The sequence below is a fragment of the Rana temporaria genome, chromosome 3 (assembly GCF_905171775.1).
Source record: "Rana temporaria chromosome 3, aRanTem1.1, whole genome shotgun sequence".
Taxonomy (NCBI): Eukaryota; Metazoa; Chordata; class Amphibia; order Anura; family Ranidae; genus Rana; species Rana temporaria.
Window position 1 is genome coordinate 169,546,133 of NC_053491.1, and position 20,975 is coordinate 169,567,107.

Sequence of the window (20,975 nt, forward strand, 5' to 3'; positions counted from 1 at the left end):
ATTATGCAGCCATATTACCTTGTGGTAGGGACTGAACTGGAAGAGCTGACTGGCTTGGCGGGATGGAAATAAGTCCCTGCCGTTGAAGATTGAGTAGATGTTGTTGTTGCTGCAGTTGCTGCATTTGAAGAAGCTGCTGCTGGAAGACAAGCTGTTGGGCCGCTAGCTGTTGCTGCTAACAAAAAAAGGATCAACAATCAAAACACATTTTTTTTAATTGTGTATAAACATTAAGTAAATCTATCAACACCTGAGCAATTCAAACTCATGAAATGATGGAGAAAATCACAAAATTAAAAGAGAAGTTTGGGGTTGGAAAAAAAAAACATTTATACTTACCGAGGTGGATGCAGCATTGATCCAATGCTGCATTTGTCTGCAGCCAGAGATGATCAATCAAACACTGCTAATTGCTTAATTCTCCCTTCTGCTCTGTTCTGTCAGTCATTGTCTCTGCCCCTCCAGTGCTCACTGGAGCACCAGGCTGTGCAGGGGGCATGAGCAGCTGGCTCAGTCTCCCAGTGTCTTGCCGAGAGTCTGATCCAGCTGCCAGACAGGGATCTAAATGGATCCCAGAATTAAAGTCTGGATCTTTCCAAAGCCTGGATCAGCGGAGTTACTGGGTCACAAGAGTTCAGAACTAATTGCACTCCTATGATCCATAGGAACAATGGGGCCAAAATAGCTTTGGTCAAACTTCTCCTTAAAGTGTAAGTTCACCTTTACAGAAAATATGTAAGGTGAACTTACACTGGACCCCTTCCCATCACACCTGGCCCCTCTAACCTGGAGTCTGGTGATCACCCGTTCTGACAGATCGTATAGTGCTTTACCAGTCTGGGGATTTGAAATCCCTGCGGCTTTCTCTCCTCTTCGTCTGCAGTGACAGGACAGGCTACGCAGGTTCTAATTGGTCGGCACCACCCATGCTACTCCGCTGGCCAATTAGAATGCTCCTATACGTACCTCCTTAAGAGATACATTTAGGAAATTAAGCAAAGGAGATTTCTAAGCCCCAGACCAGTGAGGTGGCTATACGAGGTCTCCTAGTGGGTCATCGCTGGGCTCCAGGTCAGCAGGACCAGGAGTGATGAGGAGGGGGTCCAGTGTAAGTTCATCTTACCGATTTTTCTGTAAAGGTGAACTTACCCTTTAAAGTGGTTGTAAACCCTAATAAAAAAAATAATCCTGCAAGACAAAGGCATAATGAGCTAGTATGCATAGCATACTAGCTCATTGAGTATTACATACTTCAGACTGAAGCCCCCACATACGTGCCATTGCTTCAGTTTGCCCCAGTGCTCATGTGCCGATGACAGTGGCACATGCAGGGGACAGGGGATATTTCCTAAACCGTGCAGGTTTAGGAGAAATCCAGGGTAACTACAGGTAAGCCTTAATATAGCCTTAATATAGAACAAAGTGGTTGTAAAGGGTTTACAACCACTTTAAGTTACTTTCAGTGAAAGACAGCATATAACCAATGATTACAGGCATATGGAGTTATCAGTAAATTTAGATTGCTCTGTAGAAATAGACCTTGGCCCCACTATTATACACCTCCCAACAACCTTTTTCCACCTTTAATTTGATGGGTTTGATTTAAGAAGGTACAGGAAAGACTAGGGTGTAGCCAAGCATGAATATTTTGGGGGAAAGTCAAGATTTGGATATATCCTCAGCTGCCTTTATCTCTGGATATATTGATTACGTTGATGTGTCATACACTGAAAGTTACCTCTGCTTATGGATTAGTTTTGTCAGATGTTCAGCTTCAATTGCCTGGATTTTTGAAAGGTTTACATTAAAAACTTTAATATGAAATAAAATACAAATATCAAACATTTATTCTACTTAGTTATATGTAATAAAGGTTCCATATGCTACAAAAGTACATAATATAAATGTTACTTCTGAGAAAATATAGATTGGAGTTAAAACATGTGTAATTTATAACCTTCAGTGATCTAAATAAACACATTGACAAAAGGTAAAAGTGGCACACCACTGTAACTGCTTCTAACTGCAGATGTATCTTTCAAAGTATACAAGTGTAATCCACAGCTGCCCAAGAATGTATTCTCCAGTGATACATTAGTAAATTGGGATGTAGCCTTTATTTCAATATTCTCTTAGCTTTTTCTTTTCTCTTGTTTGGAATGCATTATAGCAGCTCTAGATTCAAGAGAGAGAATTGCCCTATTATTAGAAAAAGTATAACTTCCAATTTTGTGAGGCATTACAAGACAAACCAGAGTTCTTGGGACCCCAGAGAATATAAGATAGCAGTCACACTTCACAAAGAGACAAGCTGCTGTAGAAGACCTTTCCTTTTTAGTTTGGGGAAAAGAGAAACTTCTGATGCACTCACTGGAAAACAGACTGCATAATGGAGCAAGTCATGTGGATTGCCCAAAGCCTCAAGAGAAATAAGGGAACAATTTCTATGCTGTAGTTGATGCCTGTCTGAAATTCTATTCACAAATCCAAACAGAAACAAAACCTCAGGAGGTCAGGACTGTTTCCTGTAGGTTTGCATAATGGGCAGCTTAAAGACAATGTCTACAATACCTGCTGATCAATTTAACTACTTCAACATGTTATATTTGCATTATGTTTATATTTGATGCATTCTACCGACAAGTGCAGGGAAGGCCTGAGAAACTAGCTTGTCAGCTTGATTTATGAGCACATCAAACTGTAACTTTCTATTCGCCAGTCCAAATCTCCAGTAGCAGTTCATTAATCAGGGGCCCATGACTTTGAAATTTATGCTCAGCCATTTTTGAACAATAAGCCAACTTTGCATGCTTCTTGAACTGTATCATACAGAAAAAAAATCTTTCATTATATTTCACCAATTTTATAGCTGGGTGACAAAGTGATTTTTTTTCCAAAAGAGAATCTTGGTATAGTACAGCATGCAGCTAAATAAATTATATAGAAACATTCTGTGTCATTTAGCTCCCTGCTTAACATTAGTATTATTATTTTTTTTTTTAAGATTTACGTGTAAAGAAAGGCTTTTAATTACAGACATACGATTTTAAGAAACTTCTGGATGCATTGAAGAGGGATTAGAACATCTGTGAGATCATTACTGCTGTATGTGTCCCAGCTGGGGAGATTGTGGCCTGTTTTGCATTATCACTGAAAGTGAAAGAAAATCCTGAGTTTTTTCCAAAACAGGAAAAGAGGGGAAACCTTCCAATAGGGACACTAGTTCTGGCGACCCGGGTGGCAACCAGGGATTCCCTGACTTCCTGTTTTGGCTAGGGACAGGGAGTGAAGCCAACAAGACACAAATGGCAAAAAAATTACATGGGTCACAACCTTCCCTTACTGAAATGAACATGAAAGTGTCTTTGGAACAAGATTGCAAAAAGACTGAGATTTTCCCCCAGATGGTACTCAGAGACAAATATTGTTTTATGCCTGATTTTAAAAAGGTTAGGATTCTTCCCCGGGTATTTACTGGGTTAAAAACGTATTTCCTTGCACCAGGTGAACATATGCCTTTCATGTGCGATAGAAGAACTTGAGGGTGTAGACTTACTAATATTTACCAGCATGGAAATTTAAAAAACAAATAGGCATCAACAGCCATGTTGCTGTTAAATCCATCAACTATGAAGCAGGGTGAAAAACTGGTTCGTAGGATAGAATATCTGATTGATCTGGAAGCCCAAAGGGTGTCTACCGGCAGTTTGATCAGGTTGGAGGGTTTCATCCACTTGGCCCAGTTTTGAACTATAAGGATCATTGCAGTGTCCTCCATCTCAATCCTGGGGTAGTCTGCCTGCTAATCGTTCATGCATGGAATGTAAACTGAGTACAAGGCTGAAGCACAAAGTTCTGTCCAGGTTAAAATCATTTCTAATTCTCTTGTCACGGCAAGATTTCTTGGTTCCTCCCTGAAGGTTGATGTAGACCATCCTTCAAATCTAAGATGGGGTAAAAAAACACATTTGGTTTGTGAACTGTGAAAAGTTTGGAGTGAAAACCCAAAAACCTTTCTGCTGTTGGAACTATAGTGATAACTCCTTGATTCAAAATATATGAAGAGCAGCATGGAGGTTTAGTAGTTTGTGAGGAGACACAGGCAGATTGGGTAACATGAAGTGGGGAGGGGTCAGAGTACAAAACTCTAGCTTATAACCCCTGAAAACCACATCTCATATGCGGCATTCCAGAAACATTCTTACCAGTTATCTGCAATGGCCAAAACAACCCCCCTCCACTTTTATGACAGATAGGACTTGTTTTTAGGTTTTAGGTTTAAGATATTTAAAGACCAGGGTTTGGTCCTGGAGATGGAAGCCTGAAAGTAATGAAAGGATCTATTTTGGGCCTTTAGAACAAGGGGAAGTTTTCCCAAGCCTGAGACTTAGGTGTCTTCTTCTGGGTCAAATTAGTACTTTTACCCCCAGTGACATCTTTCTTTTAAGGGTGTCCAAAGTACCTCCAAAGAGATGTTTACCCTAAAAAAAGCATGTGCATATCCACTGAAAAGAAACTCGTTTGGGAAATAAGATGGGCGATATTAACTAACTAGTTTACACAATAATGTAAGGTTTTCCCATCCAAGTGATCTACAAATAAAATTCTTCTGTAAAATGCTTGGGAGGTCCAAAAAGTTTATCAGGAGCTTTCCACAGAATGTGTTACAGAACAAATTTAAAGGCAGGTTTGGGGCATCCTAGACTAGTAACAGCGCTACTAAAAGCTGCAGGCTGCTCTTTCATTTTAAAGAATAAGTTCACCTTTAGTGAGTTAACACTATTGAAATTTGGATGCAGATTTCCAATTTGCAAAGCAGGAAATTCTGACCAACTCTTTATGGAGCCGGTTCAAACATCTCCAGGAGCGACTCCAGTGTGAAATTGCATAGGAGTCCTGTGCATCTTCAGGTCCGAATTTAGCCAAAGATTTGGGCTGAAAACAGACCGGTGAATGGAGACACACCGGACCCCCTGCTGTGAGCCGCTCTGTGCTCTAGTGTGAACCCAAAATTAAGAAAAAACATTATTTTTTTTCTGATGAGCCTGCAGAGTATTGCACTCAAGATCAGTAGATTGTGGGTGGAACTGTTGTCTGATAGTAAACTGGGGAGGCTCAATACAAAGGACGGACCCCCTTGTGCTTGGGATTGACAAATAGCCAAAGGTGACCAGGTCACTGTAGGCAGCAGCAAGTTCTTCCTGAGGTCGAACTAAGCATTGCTTACGAAAAGGAGCAATGGCAGGAAGATGTTACCTCACACTGGAAGGCCAGAACAGAACACAGAGTGCACAAACACAACGTTCAAGCTAGTGATTCAGCACTTAATTCCTTATTGTTTACTCCTTTCTTTGGAGATCAACAGAAAAAAAGGGTAATAATGGCACCTAATGGTTCCAGTAAAAAAAAGTAGCTCATGATGCAGACTGGATTTTTTTTTATTTTTGCTGCCAGTGTCAAAATCTTCCTGTAGGTGGTAGTATAATCTAAATAGTCTCTGAATACTGTGCCCTTTAAAGATAAATATATATTGTTTTATTTTCCCCAGCACCCATCTCCCCACTACAGAAACCATATACTGTATACAGCCTCCTTTCCACAACAGCCATATAATACAGTTGTATTCCCAGCAAGCCCTCCCTTTTACCATGGCTGGGCATAAAAGTATTTATTTACAACACTGCCCCTCACAGATCCACATGCCAGCCAGGCAAATGGAACACACTGCTGGAATGTTGGACATACTGCATCTTCAACTGCACTTTGTCTTATGTGTTTGGACTGTAAGCCATGGCAGGAAAATTGTAGTGATTAATGGCATTTGGACCCAGTCAGTGTTCAGGACTATAAACACTTGTGGGAAGATATTCTGGAAGCACAGGAGTTTTTACAGTCACAATGTAGACCTGGTGACCAATGTTTGTTTAGTTTTGCTGTAGAGTTTTTCCAATAACTGCTAAGGCAGAAATATTGTGTAGTACCTCACCTTTTTAAGATAAAGAAGTAAGTGAACAACCCAATATCATATGATGTATTGGTGAGAATGCCTACTTTTTGAGATTTAGATTCAACATATCCAAATATTTTTAGATGGGATTTTAGAATGGGTTTCTTCTTTCCAAAATTAAAGACAAAGCTTTACACATTTTCCTTTAGCATAATGTACCGTATTTTCCGGCGTATAAGACGACTTTCTGGATGCAAAAAAATGCATCCAAAGTCGGGGGTCGTCTTATACGCCGGGTACGGTCTCCGTGCTGCTGCGAGCGTCAATGAATTAAAAGACGCTCCTTCTCCTCAGTGTGTTCTGTGATAGGCGGAACACAAATCTTCCCAGCAGCGCCTCTGTTCTGTGTTCCTCCTATCACAGATGCCTTCTCATCCTCGGACAAGATGAGAAGACGTCCGTGATAGGCGGAACACAGAACAGAGGCGCTGCTGGGAAGATTTGTGTTCCGCCGAACACAGGACAGTTTGAGGAGAAGGCGCGTCTTTTAAATCATTGACGCTCGCAGCACGGAGACTGTCACCGCACCGCACCTCCTTGCACCACCTGCTATTCAGAAAAAAAGTGAGTAAATGCACCGTTTGCAGTGATGGCACAGAGAGGGGGCAAGTGATGGCACAGAGAGGGGGCAAGTGATGGCACAGTGAGCAAGTGATGGCACAGAGAGAGGGCAAGTGATGGCACAGAGAGGGGGCAAGTGATGGCACAGAGAGGGGGCAAGTGATGGCACAGAGAGGGGGCAAGTGATGGCACAGAGAGGGGGCAAGTGATGGCACAGTGAGCAAGTGATGGCACATAGAGGGGGCAAGTGATGGCACAGAGAGGGGGCAAGTGATGGCACAGAGAGGGGGCAAGTGATGGCACAGTGAGGGGCAAGTGATGTAATGGCACAGTAAGGAATGTAATGTAATGGCACAGTGAGATTTGAAAAAAGCCTGTTTCTGTCAGCGGTTCTGGCTACCCCTCAGCTTCCAGAAAGACTAGTAAGAAGGGGGTAGTCTACAGTGAGTATATCCCAAAACCAACATTTTTCCTGGAAAATTAGGGGGTCGTCTTATACGCCCAGTCGTCTTATACGCCGGAAAATACGGTATATTCTTTACTCTCCCCATTTGGCGTGTTGGCTGTTGGTTGGGCAAAGTATTTTTCAAACTAAAACTTTAATAAATCGGGAGAAATCAAATGCTATGCTACACATAGAAAGATGGTGCTCATGAACAAAAGTGTCTCTAGAAATAACGAACATTACCTATAAAAAACATATCCCTGTTTTCTTTCTCCCTTTCTGCAACACTAAATGGTTAAAGGGGTTGTAAAGGTTCATTTTTATTTTCTAAATAGGTTCCTTTAAGCTAGTGCATTGTTGGTTCACTTACCTTTTCCTTTGACTTCCCTTTTTTTTCTTTGTCTGAATTTCTTACTTCCTGTTCCTCCTCTGTAAGCTTGCATTCGAGCCATTCTGGCTGGGGGTTAGTCAGCATGCTCACCCTCTCCCTTGGGACCACATCCCCGCGGGGAGAAGCTGTGTCTCCAAGCGGGGATGTAGTCCCAAGGGAGGGGACGAGCACTCTGACTAACCCCCAGCCAGAATGTCTCGGATGATGGGGGCAAGCTTACAGAGAAGGAACAGGAAGTGAGAAATTCAGACAAAGAAAAAACACATTTAGAAGTGAAATCGAAGGAAAGGCACTATCTTAAAAGAAACCTATTTAGAAAATAAAATACAAACCATTACAACCCCTTTAAGTAAGGAAACAAAACAGTTCTTCTTTTAGATACTTTCATGCTTTAGACCAGGGATATGCAATTAGCGGACCTCCAGCTGTTGCAGAACTACAATTCCCATGAGGCATAGCAAGACTCTGACAGCCACAAGCATGACATCCAGAGGCAGAGGCATGATGGGACTTGTAGTTTTGAAACAGCTGGAGGTCCGCTAATTGCATATCCCTGCTTTAGACCCAAAATGACTAAGAATATGTAATACTCATTCAAGGAAAAAAATTGTAATTAGATTTGGATGTAATATGTATTAGTCATTAGTGATCATACAAACCTCTTTTGCTTGCTTTCCTGGGTGTGGTTGTGGTGGTGGTTGCTGTTGCTGTGTTTGTTGTTGCTGCTGCTGTTGTTGCTGTTGCTGCTGCTGCTGTTGTTGTTGTTGCTGCTGCTGCTGTTGTTGTTGTTGTTGTTGTTGCTGTTGTTGCTGCTGTTGCTGCTGCTGCTGTTGCTGCTGCAAAAGCTGAAGATGTAACTGCTCTTGCTGTTTCTTGTAAAATTCTTGCAGTTGTTGCTGAATAAACCATTTTGACTTTAATAAATAAAGGCAGATGTTGCATACATTACAAAACCTATGTGTTGCTACTCTGAACTGGGTGTTGAATTATCCTTAATAATGATCTGAATTAAAAAACAATACTGTAAAATGCCTGTCTCCAATGCTGCCTACACATTTATGCATATAATGCATGCAAATTACAGCCATGTTATCAATTATCAAGTGACATAAAACATGAACAAGCCAGTAAAAGCCTGGGGCCAAAGACAATTCACTGCTTAACTAATTTTCTACTGTCAAGCTATCACATCCAAAAAAACACACTGTCACTGTCAACAAAACAATACCTTGTAGGTGGGCAAAATATACTAGAAACCAAACAAAAGTTTGGTCAAATATGTATAATCATGAAAATATCTGTTGGTATTTATCAGTAGTTCCTGCTTGGCAATAATGAGGAAACTGTAATTAAATCTAGTTTAATTAGCAGTAGTAGGATTTCATTATGTGTTAAAATGTATAATTTTGATACTTTAAATCAGTTTTTCTCAACCTCTTGTCAGTCACAGAGCCTTTGAAAAGTATTTTCAGTCTCAAAGCACCCCAGCCTTGGTTCACGTTATTGCGTTTAGGGAATGCACCCAAAATTGCCCACTTTACTCACATGCAAACAAACACGCAGCTCTTTAGCAGACATGCCATTCATTTGTATAGCACCCTTGTGCATTGGCAAACGGGGAGCATTTTTTCACACTCCGAGCTATGCAGCGCTATTTTTAAAATGGTCCTGCGCTTCGTGGGTAAGGCAGAAATAAATGGGCTGCCCTACACACAACCACAGAGGTGCACCAAAGAGGTTGCTCACACAGGAGGTTGGGTGATGCTAAAACCACTTGGTTAAGTGGCATTTTTACTCCCCCAACTGCTCCCCCTTATGCTATAGAGGCAATAACCAGAGTCACACACATGCTACGGTCAAAGCAGGACCCCCAGGTGAATGGAACCCTGCTGCAAACGCCTTGCAACCGCGTGCATCGCATGCATTCGTGGCATGGAGGTCCTCCACTTAGGAGATTAAAAGAGGCAGCGAAAAAGCACCATATGTCATCTTCACTGTGTAAAATGCTGCTGAAAAGGGATCCAAGCATGGATTGCTTTTCAGAGGAGCAGTAGTCCTTACGCTATTATGAAACAGCCCTAAAAAGGCAGTTTTGACCATACAGGATTGGGGGCAAGATTAAAAGTAACATACATGCATACATATACACACACATGCAAATAAGAATACACACACACATACATACCTAAATCCACATACACACAAATACACACATACACACACACATATATCCTTTTTAAAAACTGCAGTACTGCACTGCTGGATACTGCACTGCAGGAGGAGGTGGAGCAGATCAAAACTCAGGAATACGCCTCCCCCTTACTCTGCTCTGCATGCTACTGTTCTGATCAAGCTCTCCCTGTGTACAGATGTACACAATGTACAGTTTGGCAGAACAGTGGGAGCTTGATCACAGCCTCTCTCAACCAGGATGCTGTGGCATCTCTTAAAAACGTAGACAGTACCCCAGTGTGTCACAGGACCCAAATTGAGAAAGGCTGCTATAAATAGTGACTGTATTGCTGTATTCCAGTCCAGACCTAGTGCATAATATATATTTGACAATAGAAATGGTACATTAAAGTACCAACACAAAATCATTTTTTCTTGTTCTATCAGCAATAATCCGTTCTTTAAATGTTTAATTCTGACATGTACAGTACATCCACTAGAAATGACAGATAATTTCTCCAGAAGAAGTCTGGGTGTTGTCTACCTATGTTTTCTGAATCAACTAAAAGCCAAAAGCCATTACCAAACAAATCCTGAGGATCAACACCAAATGTTGAACACTAGTATTCTGATATTGATCTATGTTCATACATAGTCAAACTGTCAAAGGAATGTGTTGGAATTATTTGGAACGCATAACAAATTATGGCCATGAATAGATAACTTTAGGACTAATATCACCATATCAGATAAGGAAGTGAAAAAAATCTGAAATATGTCAGATATCAAATAAGGATCTGCAGCTGGAAAGCAGTTGCAAATGTCATAACTGAATATTTACAGTGCCTCGAAAAAGTATTCACACCCCGTGACATTTTCCACATTTTGTCACGTTACAACCAAAAACATAGATGTATTTTATTGGGATTTTATGTGATAGACCAACACAAAGTGGCACAAAATTGTGAAGTGGAAGAAAAATGATAAATGGTTTTCAAAATTTTCTACAAATAAATATCTTAAAAGTGTGGCATGCACTTGTATTCAGCCCCCTTTACTCTGATACCCTTAACTAAAATCTAGTGGAACATATTGCCTTCAGAAGCCACCTAATCATTAAAACGAGTCCACCTGTGTGTAATTTAATCTCAGCATGAATACAGCTGTTCGGTGAAGCCCTCAGGCCCCGTCCACACGTCCGAGGAACTCGACGGGCAAAACACATCGTGATCTCGGCGAGCCAAGTTTCCTCATTGACTAACGCGGAAATAGAGAACATGTTCTCTATTTGGCCCGACGAGATCCTCGTCGGCTTCCTCGGCCAAAAGTGTACACACCACCGGGTTTCTCGGCAGAATACAGCTCCGATCGAGTTTCTGGCTGAATTCTGCCGAGAAACTCGGTTGTGTGTACGGGGCCTCAGAGTTTTAGAGAACATTAGTGAACAAACAGCTTCATTAAGGCCAAGAAGCACACCAGACAGGTCAGGGATAAAGTTGTGGAGAAGTTTAAAGCAGGGTTAAGTTATAAAAAAAATATCCCAAGCTTTGAACATCTCACAGATCACTTTTCAATCTATCATCCGAAAACGGAAAGAGTATAGCACAACTGAAAACCTACCAAGACCTGGCCGTTCACCTAAACTGACAGGCTAGGCAAGGACAACAATAATCAAAGAAGCAGCCAAGAGGCCCATGGTATCTCTGGAGGAGCTGCAGAGATCCACAGCTCAGTTGGGAGAATTTGTCCACAGGACAACTATTAGTCGTGCACTCCACAAATCTGGCCTTTATGGAAGAGTGGCAAGAAGAAAGCCAATGTTGAAAGAAAGGCATAAAAAGTCCTGTTTGCAGTTTGCAAGAAGCCATGTGGCGGACACAGCAAACATGTGGAAGAAGGTGCTCTCTGGTTAGATGAGACCAAAATTAAACTTTTTGGCCTAAAAGTAAAAAAAGGGCCATGTGTGGGCAGAAAACTAACACTGCACATCACCATGAAACATGGTGGTGGCAGCATCATGTTATGTGAATGCTTTTCTTTAGCAGGTACAGGGAAGATGGTCAGAGTTGATGGGAAGATGAATGGAGCCAAATACAGAGCAATCTTATTAGAAAACATTTTAGAGTCTACAGAAGACTCGAGACTGGGTCAGACGTTCACCTTTCAGCAGGACAATGAGCCTAAACATACAGCCAGAGCTACAATGGAATGGTTTAGATCAAAGCATATCCATATGTTACAATGGCCTAGTCAAAGTCCAGACCTAAATCCAATTGAGAATATGAGGCAAAACTTGAACATTGATGTTCACAGACACTCTCCTTCCAATCTTAAAGAGCTTGAGCTATTTTGCCAAGAAGAATGGGCAAAAATGTCACTCTCTAGATGTGCAAATCTGGTAGAGACATCCCCAAAAAGACTTGCAACTATAATTGCAGCGAGAGGTGGTTCTACAGATTATTAAATGCTGAATACAAATGCACGCCACACTCACATATTTATTTTATAAAAAATTGACCACCATTTATCATTTTCCTTCTACTTCACAATTATGTGCCACTTTGTGTTTGCCTATCACATAAAAAACCCAATAAAATACATTTATGTTTTTGGTTGTAACATGACAAAATTTGGAAAATTCATAAAGTGTGTACAAAGAAGTGTGCAGTAGTCCAACGATTTTAATGTAACACAACGATTAAAAACCACTTGTAAAATGCGTATCCTGGCAAAAAAACATCTAGGAGTATAGATCCAGTATTTTTCTCTCTGACAAAGACACTGGAACATTTCTGACATAGAGATGTCACCAGGTATAGACTCTATAACCCACACTTGGAGACCCTATGTAGATCTAGCATGGTACTCCACCAAGTGTCCTTGCATTTCATGCGGTCCCCGTGCATTCCACGGTGGTTCCAGAAGTACGGCAGACCTTCCATTCCTGCAGCTGTTGGTCGGCACAGAGACCTGGAATAGTATACCAGGAGCACCAAACTTATTGATGAGCCTGGTTTAGTACTACATTCTGGAAGTGTTTTTAACCATTGTGTTACATAAAAAAATCGCTGGACTACTGCACTTTGTAGAACCTTTCTTTTACATCGTTCATTCCCCAGAGCCTGATTCTCTCTTCTGCTCTAGTTCCCCTCCAGCTCTCACTTTGGATGACCCCATGAAATTAGAGCTCCTTGAGGACCCCTTTAGTGTTTTAGTGTCCATTATTTTTGAATTATTGAAGTGATGAATTATGGCAATATAGAACTTATTTTCCAAAATACTAGTCATAAACCTAGATTCGGATACCAGATCTCTAGGTTTGTTTCACAGCTATTGTAGCAAAAAAGCAACAAGCCTAAACCATCTTCTATCCTATTTTCTGCCTGACAGAAACATTTACCGTATTATATATAATGTCTGAGAAAAAGTAGGTGACTCACTTGAATCCCCCCCCCCCCCAATCAGCTGTCTTATCTGGGTTTTCTGAGTACCCCTTAGAGCTCATTGACTTCTTTATGCTGCCCTCTGAAATCACTGGCTGTCTACAAACTAAACCGCCAGAATTTAGAAGAGGTGAATTTTTCAAAGGCAGGCTTTCCACATGCATTGTTAGATGTTGGTAGTCATGGAACCATATGGCAGCTCTAGCTAAATAGCTGAGCAGTAGGAGGCTCGAGTGGGACAATCCTGATGACCAGCAATGGGGAAATTGGGGCAAGCATAGAGTTTTTTCCACTTTCCTTTAGTTTAATAGTGGCAGCACAAATACTGTATATAATTTTTTTTTGTGTCACAAATACACCCTCCCCGTAATCTCATTACAGGGAAAAATATACAGACTTGTAGTTCAACTACTAGACTTTTTACTGCATATAAATTCACTCCTCATAAATCTTTGCCACAGCACTTTTCTTTAACATAAAAAAAACAGATCTATTATATTTCCATCTAATACAAAGGGCTGAAATTTTTTCCTATTTGCCTTCACCTAACTATGACTAAAACAAGCAGTAACGTGTTATATATCATAAAACAACAATCTTCTGCAACTCACTTTGACACTTTGTATGCTTTGACAAGTCTAGAAATGTAATGTTCTGTTTCAGATGACAATGTAAACAATCACCTGACAGCGTATTATTTTTCTGTGTGTGATATACACTGCTATAAAAGGTGAAGATGAGATAAACATGACAGAGAGCTTATGCAATCCTAACATTCAAACACCCAGGAAAAATTAACTGTTGAGGGAAGGTAACCAACATTACCTGCTGTAACATAACGGCTTGCTGCTGCTGGAGAAGTGCCTGGAGCTGCTGAGGAGACAGTACTTGCTGCTGAAGTATCTGTTGCATTTGCTGAGGGGTGATCACCTGGGGAGTCATCATGGCCACTGAAACAGGCACCTGCCATAAAAGAAAAGAAACAACACAGCTAAGTTGAGTTGAAAGGCATTGATTGCTTATGGCTGCAATGATTTCATTGACATTGATTATACTCTTCGCTGCTGCACTGCTCAGCTTCAGTGTATGTACATGTCATGTTCCGACAGGAGGATACTTATTCTACATAATTATTAGAGAGAGCAGTTTAAAAAAGGTTGTAAAGTGTATTCATTTTCTTAGACTGTCTCAATAATACTTCAGAAGCTGAGCAGGAGACCTTAACCCTCCTGTACTGCTGAACTACAGGGCAAACTGCCTATTTGTAAGTAGGAAACAATTACTATAGAAATATTATTTACATGATCTAACCACAGGCAATATGTATGGATATGTAAGCTTTAACGAGCAGGGCCCTCTGATTCCTCCTTTATTGAATTGTATTGTAAGTGTACGGTCTGCCCTAACATTGTAAAGTGCTGCACAAACTTGGCACTATATGAATCTTGTATAATAATATTATGACCAAAAGAGTGAACAGGAAGGGAGCCACAATAGGCCTGCAATATCAGATGATAATCTTGCTTGATTCATTAAAGAACAGACAGACATTTTCAGGCATTTTTACCGCCATTAATTTTTCTGTTGCAAACACCCGATTCATAAAACTTTTTACGAGGTGAGCAAATGAAATGTTGGGTTGTTCATTTATCCACAGTCTAGCAGCTGTTTCAGGTAATAGGAGCACTGTTAGAATTAAAATATAACTAAAGGCATGTTTACCATTTTCCTCAGTAAAAGTAGAGGAAAATACCACATTTTGGGTTGATACTAGAACAATAGTTGAGGGAAAATTAGTACTGATGACCTTGGTGCCAACCACTAATTCCCTCAATTTAACTTCCTGTTTTGTCTATGGGACAGGAAGTGACAGACAGTGAAGGGTAATCTCCCCAATGGGACACACAACAAAAAGATCATAGCCCACCCTTACTCTATACAAAATATGATTTATTTCTAGTTTAAAATATACAGAAATCAGACAACATGTCCATTTCCTTAACAAAAAATAAACCAGAATGGCAATTCTCAAAGCACTAGTGCATGATGCTGATAACCACTGAGCCCCTGGTGCCCCCAATGCCCAGAAGGCGGGCCCATATGGAGGGGAGCTAACTTATAACCAGCTTGGAGTGGTCAGCTTGGGAAAATCATCTTGGAGTAGGGTACAGATTTCATTTTTACAGAAAAAAAAAAAAAAAAAAAGATGATCAAGCTTTAGGTGAGGGAATCATTTTCAAAGTTTTTATGCTGAAGGTGAATGGGAAGAGAATCTGAATGAACCCATTAATCAAACAACAGAGTAAGGGTGGCCACAGACCACCGATGTAGGCAAGTTGGTTGCACACACTCACTCAACTCTTTACACTGGGGCTGCCAAAAAAGATCAGTGTCCCTTAAGATTTCAGTTAATAATGCAAGGGGTACAGGTTTTGTTTAGGGACCCCCCAAAAAAACACCACACCAAAGAATTTGGGTGGGTATTACAATGATGGGAAAAGCGATGTGTCTGACTGATAGCCCCGGGAGGAGCTTGTAATGAAACATCAATGTGAAATTGGGTGGCCTCTTTCTGTTACAGATGATCAGTAAATCTTAGAATTGGGCATGGGGGCTCAAAAACAGGTCTGAGGGTTTGGTTCACACATATTTCCCTTTTATCAAATCTCCTTAGCCTATATTACAAAATGACGTACAATCAGACAGCGTATGCTTAGGGAGAGCTCACCCTATAATGTTGGGAACCACAATAATCAGAAACTGTGTCAGCACTAGAATATTTTAATAATAGCCATTTTGATTAATTGTATTGGCCATATGATCTGTAATCTACAGATGTAGAAGTCAAATTTTTAAATTAGCTTTATTTATTGATGTCCAAATGCATCAGTTACTACAACAATATATTTAGATGAAAAAAGACAACTTTCATTTAGTTGCAGCAACAGTTTTGGAACCCTAGTGTAGGCTGCTAAGCTCCCAACAGTCCACTTTTTGCCATTTTAGCTTTCTCAGACTTCAGTGTTTATTACTCCAGGTACTAAAATTGCTGCTCAGCTTTAATACTATGAATATTACTGACCACAGAGATATTCAAAAGGCTTTACAAATGTCTACACATATAGATTGCTATAGTGCTATGAATGTATTTCAGAAAAAAAAATATTTTTAAAGCTGAATACATTTCTGAATACCAATGTTATTTGTTGAAGTAAAAAAGGGGTTCTCGGTGTGAACCAAATAGTCCATGCCGGCTGGGGCAGAAACTCACTAAAATTAATAATTGCCACATTTATTAAACACAGTGCATTTATAAACATTCATCAAATCACAGACAAGCAATTTAATGCCCACAAAAAAACATGGATATTACATAAGGCAAATAGCTAAACTATGTCCTAACGATCAAGGCAATTAAGGCTTTCTGATAATATAAATATTTGGTTAAAAAGCACAGAAGGTTTTCTTTTTTTATATCTAAAGTTTCATAAGAATATGCATAAAGCAGAAAAAATTGCAAGCAACATAAATCTCTTGAACACATTTACAAAATAAACTATATTCACATTTAAAGCCTGCACTATACATTGATAAACTTGTTAAAGACATAGCTTACATTTGCAGTGATCCACAGATACTGAGATCTTGTGCAAACATTATGTCATTACTCCAAAAATGCATTGGAAGCCTTGTTAATGTATGATAACTGATTTATGTAAAAAGATAAATGTGATATAATAAGCCCAACTTACAGTTATATGCCTAGTGATGCTTAAGCATTCTGTTGCCAAAAATGAAGCATCTGTTTTCAGCACTGTGTTCTAATCCAACTCAGATAAGGGGAATACAGCAGTGAGCTGGACAAATCTGTTCCGGTTATTTATGAAAGGCAGAGCAGCTCTCCTCACATGACAAACAGAAACAAACAGGACTCTTTGGATGCAGCTACTATGACCTTTACTAATTAAGAGTTAACAACTATGGTCATCAAAGCACATGCAAATCTATTAAAGGTCAGTAACAAGTATAATTCCTTGATATACAATGAGATTAATGCTGCCAAAAATACTATTAAAACAGATATATAGAAGTATTAAATATTTAAGAAAACAATGCACAATATAATGATAGCATAATAATATATTAACAGTTTACATATCTACTGTACGAGCTGGTAGTTCTATGTTATAGAAAAAAATAATACGAATACAAATGCAACTGTTTAACTGCTTGCCGACCAGCCGCCGCAGTTATACGGCGGCAGGTCGGCTCTGCTGGGCGAGAGCACGTAGCTATAAGTCACCTCTCCCAGCAGCCAATAGGGGCAGGCACGCGCCCCCCGCTCGCCCCTGATGCTGACGCGCTTGCCCGGTGGTCGCGATCACTGCCGGGCACCCGCGATCGCTCGTTACAGAGCGAGAACCGGGAGCTTCGTGTGTAAGCTCCCGGTCCTGTCAGGGGGGGGGGGGATTACCTATCGTCTATTCATACAATGTATGAACAGCGATTTGTCATTTCCCCATGTCATTTCACCCCCCTTCAGTTAGAACACATCCAGGGAACATGATTAACCCCTTACTCGCCCCCTAGTGTTAACCCCTTCACTGCCAGTGACATTTTTATAGTAATCAATGCATTTTTATAGCACTGATCGCTATAAAAATGCCAATGGTCCCAAAAATGTGTCAAAAGTGTCCAAAGTGTCCGCCATAATAAATACCGAAAAAAATCGCTGATCACCACCATTACAAGTACAAATGCAACTGTTTAACTGCTTGCCGACCAGCTGCCGCAGTTATACGGCGGCAGGTCGGCTCTGCTGGGTGAGAGCACGTAGCTATACGTCAACTCTCCCAGCAGCCAATAGGGGCGCAGTAGGGGCGCAGTACCGAAAAAAATCGCTGATCGCTGCCATTACTAGTAAAAAAAATATATTAAGATAAATGCCATAAAACTATCCCCTATTTTGTAAACGCTACAACGAATACGTATCGGCCTAAAAAAAACTTTTTTTTAATATATTTTTGGGGGATATTTATTATAGCAAAAAGTAAAAAAATATCCATTTTTTCCAAAATTTACACTCTATTTTTGTTTACAGCGCAAAAATAAAAAATGGCAGAGGTGATCAAATACCACCAAAAGAAAGCTCTATTTGGGGGAAAAAAGGACGCCAATTTTGTTTGGGAGCCACGTCGCACGACCGCGCAATTGTCAGTTAAAGCGACGCAGTGCCGAATCGCAAAAAGTGGCCTGGTCTTTGACCAGCAATATGGTCCGGGGGTTAAGTGGTTAAAGAAACCAAATAGGACCAATTTTGGCTGTAAGACGTTTAGCATGTGTCAGTAAAGTTTGCAAGGTAAACAACCATTAGTAACTTAAGTTTATTTGAGTCTATTCTAGAACATTGTGACACTAAAATTTAAAAATGTTTCTATTTTCTACATAGGAGGACAAGGACCAAGAAAGCAAACAAGTTGATGTTTATGAGGTGGCCAAAAAAAATGTTCTCACCATAGTATCTAAAGATGACATTATTTAAAGCAGAGGTAGGCAAACTCGGACCTACAGCTGTTTTGAAATGACAAGTCCCGTGAAACATTGCAAGACCCTAAAAAAATCACAGGCATGACGGGATTTGTAGGTTTACCACAGCTGGAGGGCCGAGGTTGACTACTCCTGATTTAAAGTGACCTTCACTTTGTCCTGCATTAGTATTTGTCTTAAATTTTTGGACTTTACCAGTTTGGAGTCGTGCAATTTAAAGTTAACATGGAATTGACTGGTGTTTTTGCCATTTGATTTACACAACAAATCTAAACAGCTGGTCCAAGTAAAGGGTAGTGGGTTGAATCAGCTCCTGGCTTAAGTGTCTTGAAAACAGGTAGATCTCTCTACCATAATTCACAGCTGTATTTGTGACCTCCTGATAGTTGTGGGTGTTCAAACCCAACAGGGAGTGTGGGACCCCCTGTAATAACCACAGCAAGTGGCTACATAGGGTTACACTCCAGAGTCATTTGATATAAGACCAACTTTGGCTGCAAGACTTTGAAGTAAGTTTCTCCTAGTTTTGAACATCTGGATCCTGCAATGCTTGCCCATTTCTCTTAGTAAAATTGCCATGGCTTTCTTTGGTTGGGTGTAACCTGTTGCTGAAAAGCATTTGTCAAATCTTCCCACAGGGATTCAATTTGAATGCCATGTGCCTGGGCCATTCTAAGACATTCAGACTCTAATCATCCCTATTTTAACATTGGCATTATACTACAGTGCCTTGCAAAAGTATTCACCCCCCTGGCATTTTTTTTGTGTGTTTTGTTGCCTCACAACCTGGAATTAACATGGATTGTTTAAGGATTTGCATCATTTCATTTACAGAACATGCCCACAACTGTAAAGATGTTTTTTTTTTAATTGTGAAGCAAACAAATAGGACAAAATAACAGAAATTGTCAATGTACATAACCATTCACCCCCCTAAAGTCAATACTTTGTAGAGCCACCCTTTGCAGCTATCACAGCTTCAAGTCACTTTGGATAAGTCTCTATGAGCTTGCCACATCTTACCACTGGGATTTTTGCCCATTCCTCCTTGCAAAACTGCTCAAGTTCCTTCAAGTTGGATGGGTTGCGCTTGTGAACAGCAACCTTTAAGTCTGACCACAGATTTTCTATTAGATTGAAGATTGAGGAAACATTTACAGGTTTCCCCTTAAACCACTCAAGTGTTGCTTTAGCAGTGTGTTTGGGGTCATTGTCCTGCTGGAAGGTGAACCTCCATCCTAGACTCAAATCACACACAGAGTGGTGCAGGTTTTGCTCCAGAATATCCCTGTATTTAGCACCATCCATATTTCCCTGAAAGATGAAGCTGAAAAACATCCTCACAGCATAATGCTGCCACCACCATGTTTCACTGAGGGGATGGTGTTCTTTGGGTGATGTGATGTGTTGGGTTTGCGCCAGACATAGCATTTTCTTTGATGGACAAAAAGTTAAATTTTAGTCTTATCAGACCAGAGCACCATCCTACATACATTTTGGGAGTCTCCCACATGCCTTTTCGCAAACTCAAAACGTGCCAATTTGTTTTTTGCTGAAAGTAATGGCTTTCTTCTGGCCACTCTGTCATAAAGCACAACTCTATGGAGCGTACAGCTTATTGTTTTCCTATGTACAGATACTACAGTTTCTGCTGCTGAACTCTGCAGCTTCTCCAGGGTTACCTTAGGTCTCTGTGCTGCCTCTCTGATTAATGCCCTCCTTGCCCGCTCCATGAGTTTTGGTGTGTGGCCGTCTCATGGCAGGTTTGCTGTTGTGCCATGTTCTTTCCATTTGGTTATGATAGATTTGATGGTACTCCTAGTGATCATAAAAGATTTGGATATTTTATAACCTAACCCTGACTTGTACTTCTCAACAACATTGTCCTTTACTTGTTTGGAGAGTTCCTTGGTCTTCATATCAGTGTTTGCTTAGGCGTTGCAGCCTCTGGGGCCTTTCAAAAAGGTGTGTATATGTAATGACAGATCATGTGACACTTAGACTGCACACAGGAGGACATCATTTTGCTAATTATGGGACTTCTGAAGGTAATTGGTTGCACCAGAGCTTTTTATGGGCTTCATAACAAAGGGGGCGAATACATACACACATGCCAATTATCATTTTTTTATTCCTGAAAAATCGTTTTATGTATATATTTTTTTAATTTTACTTCACCAACTTAGACTATTGTGTTCTGATCCATCACATATAATTCAGATAAAAAAAATGTAACTGTAATGTAACAAAATAGGTAAAAAGCCAAGGGGGCTGAATACTTTTGCAAGGCACTGTAAGTGTTGCTGTCCTGCTAGAAGATGAACATCCTGGCAGTGTCAAACTGTAAATGCGCTGCATTTGTCTCCATTTATTTTGTTCTTAATCCTGACCAGTTTCTATGTAGTTGCT

The 20,975-nt window shown here is 40.4% G+C and overlaps 1 protein-coding gene across 13 annotated transcripts in view; it reads right to left on the bottom strand.

The window, feature by feature from the left end:
- Positions 1–20,975, bottom strand: part of FOXP2 (forkhead box P2) — a 334,297-nt gene that overhangs the window by 103,252 nt on the left and 210,070 nt on the right. For 7 of the 13 annotated variants that reach the window (XM_040343792.1, XM_040343790.1, XM_040343800.1 and 4 more), the window contains 3 exons: positions 13,845–13,982; positions 8,064–8,318; positions 19–175 (listed from right to left, as the gene is read on the bottom strand). In XM_040343792.1, coding sequence (XP_040199726.1) covers positions 19–175; positions 8,064–8,318; positions 13,845–13,982 — 550 coding nt within the window. The remainder of the gene's footprint in view (positions 1–18; positions 176–8,063; positions 8,319–13,844; positions 13,983–20,975) is intronic. The other 6 variants (XM_040343801.1, XM_040343797.1, XM_040343795.1 and 3 more) reach the window with 3 other exon arrangements.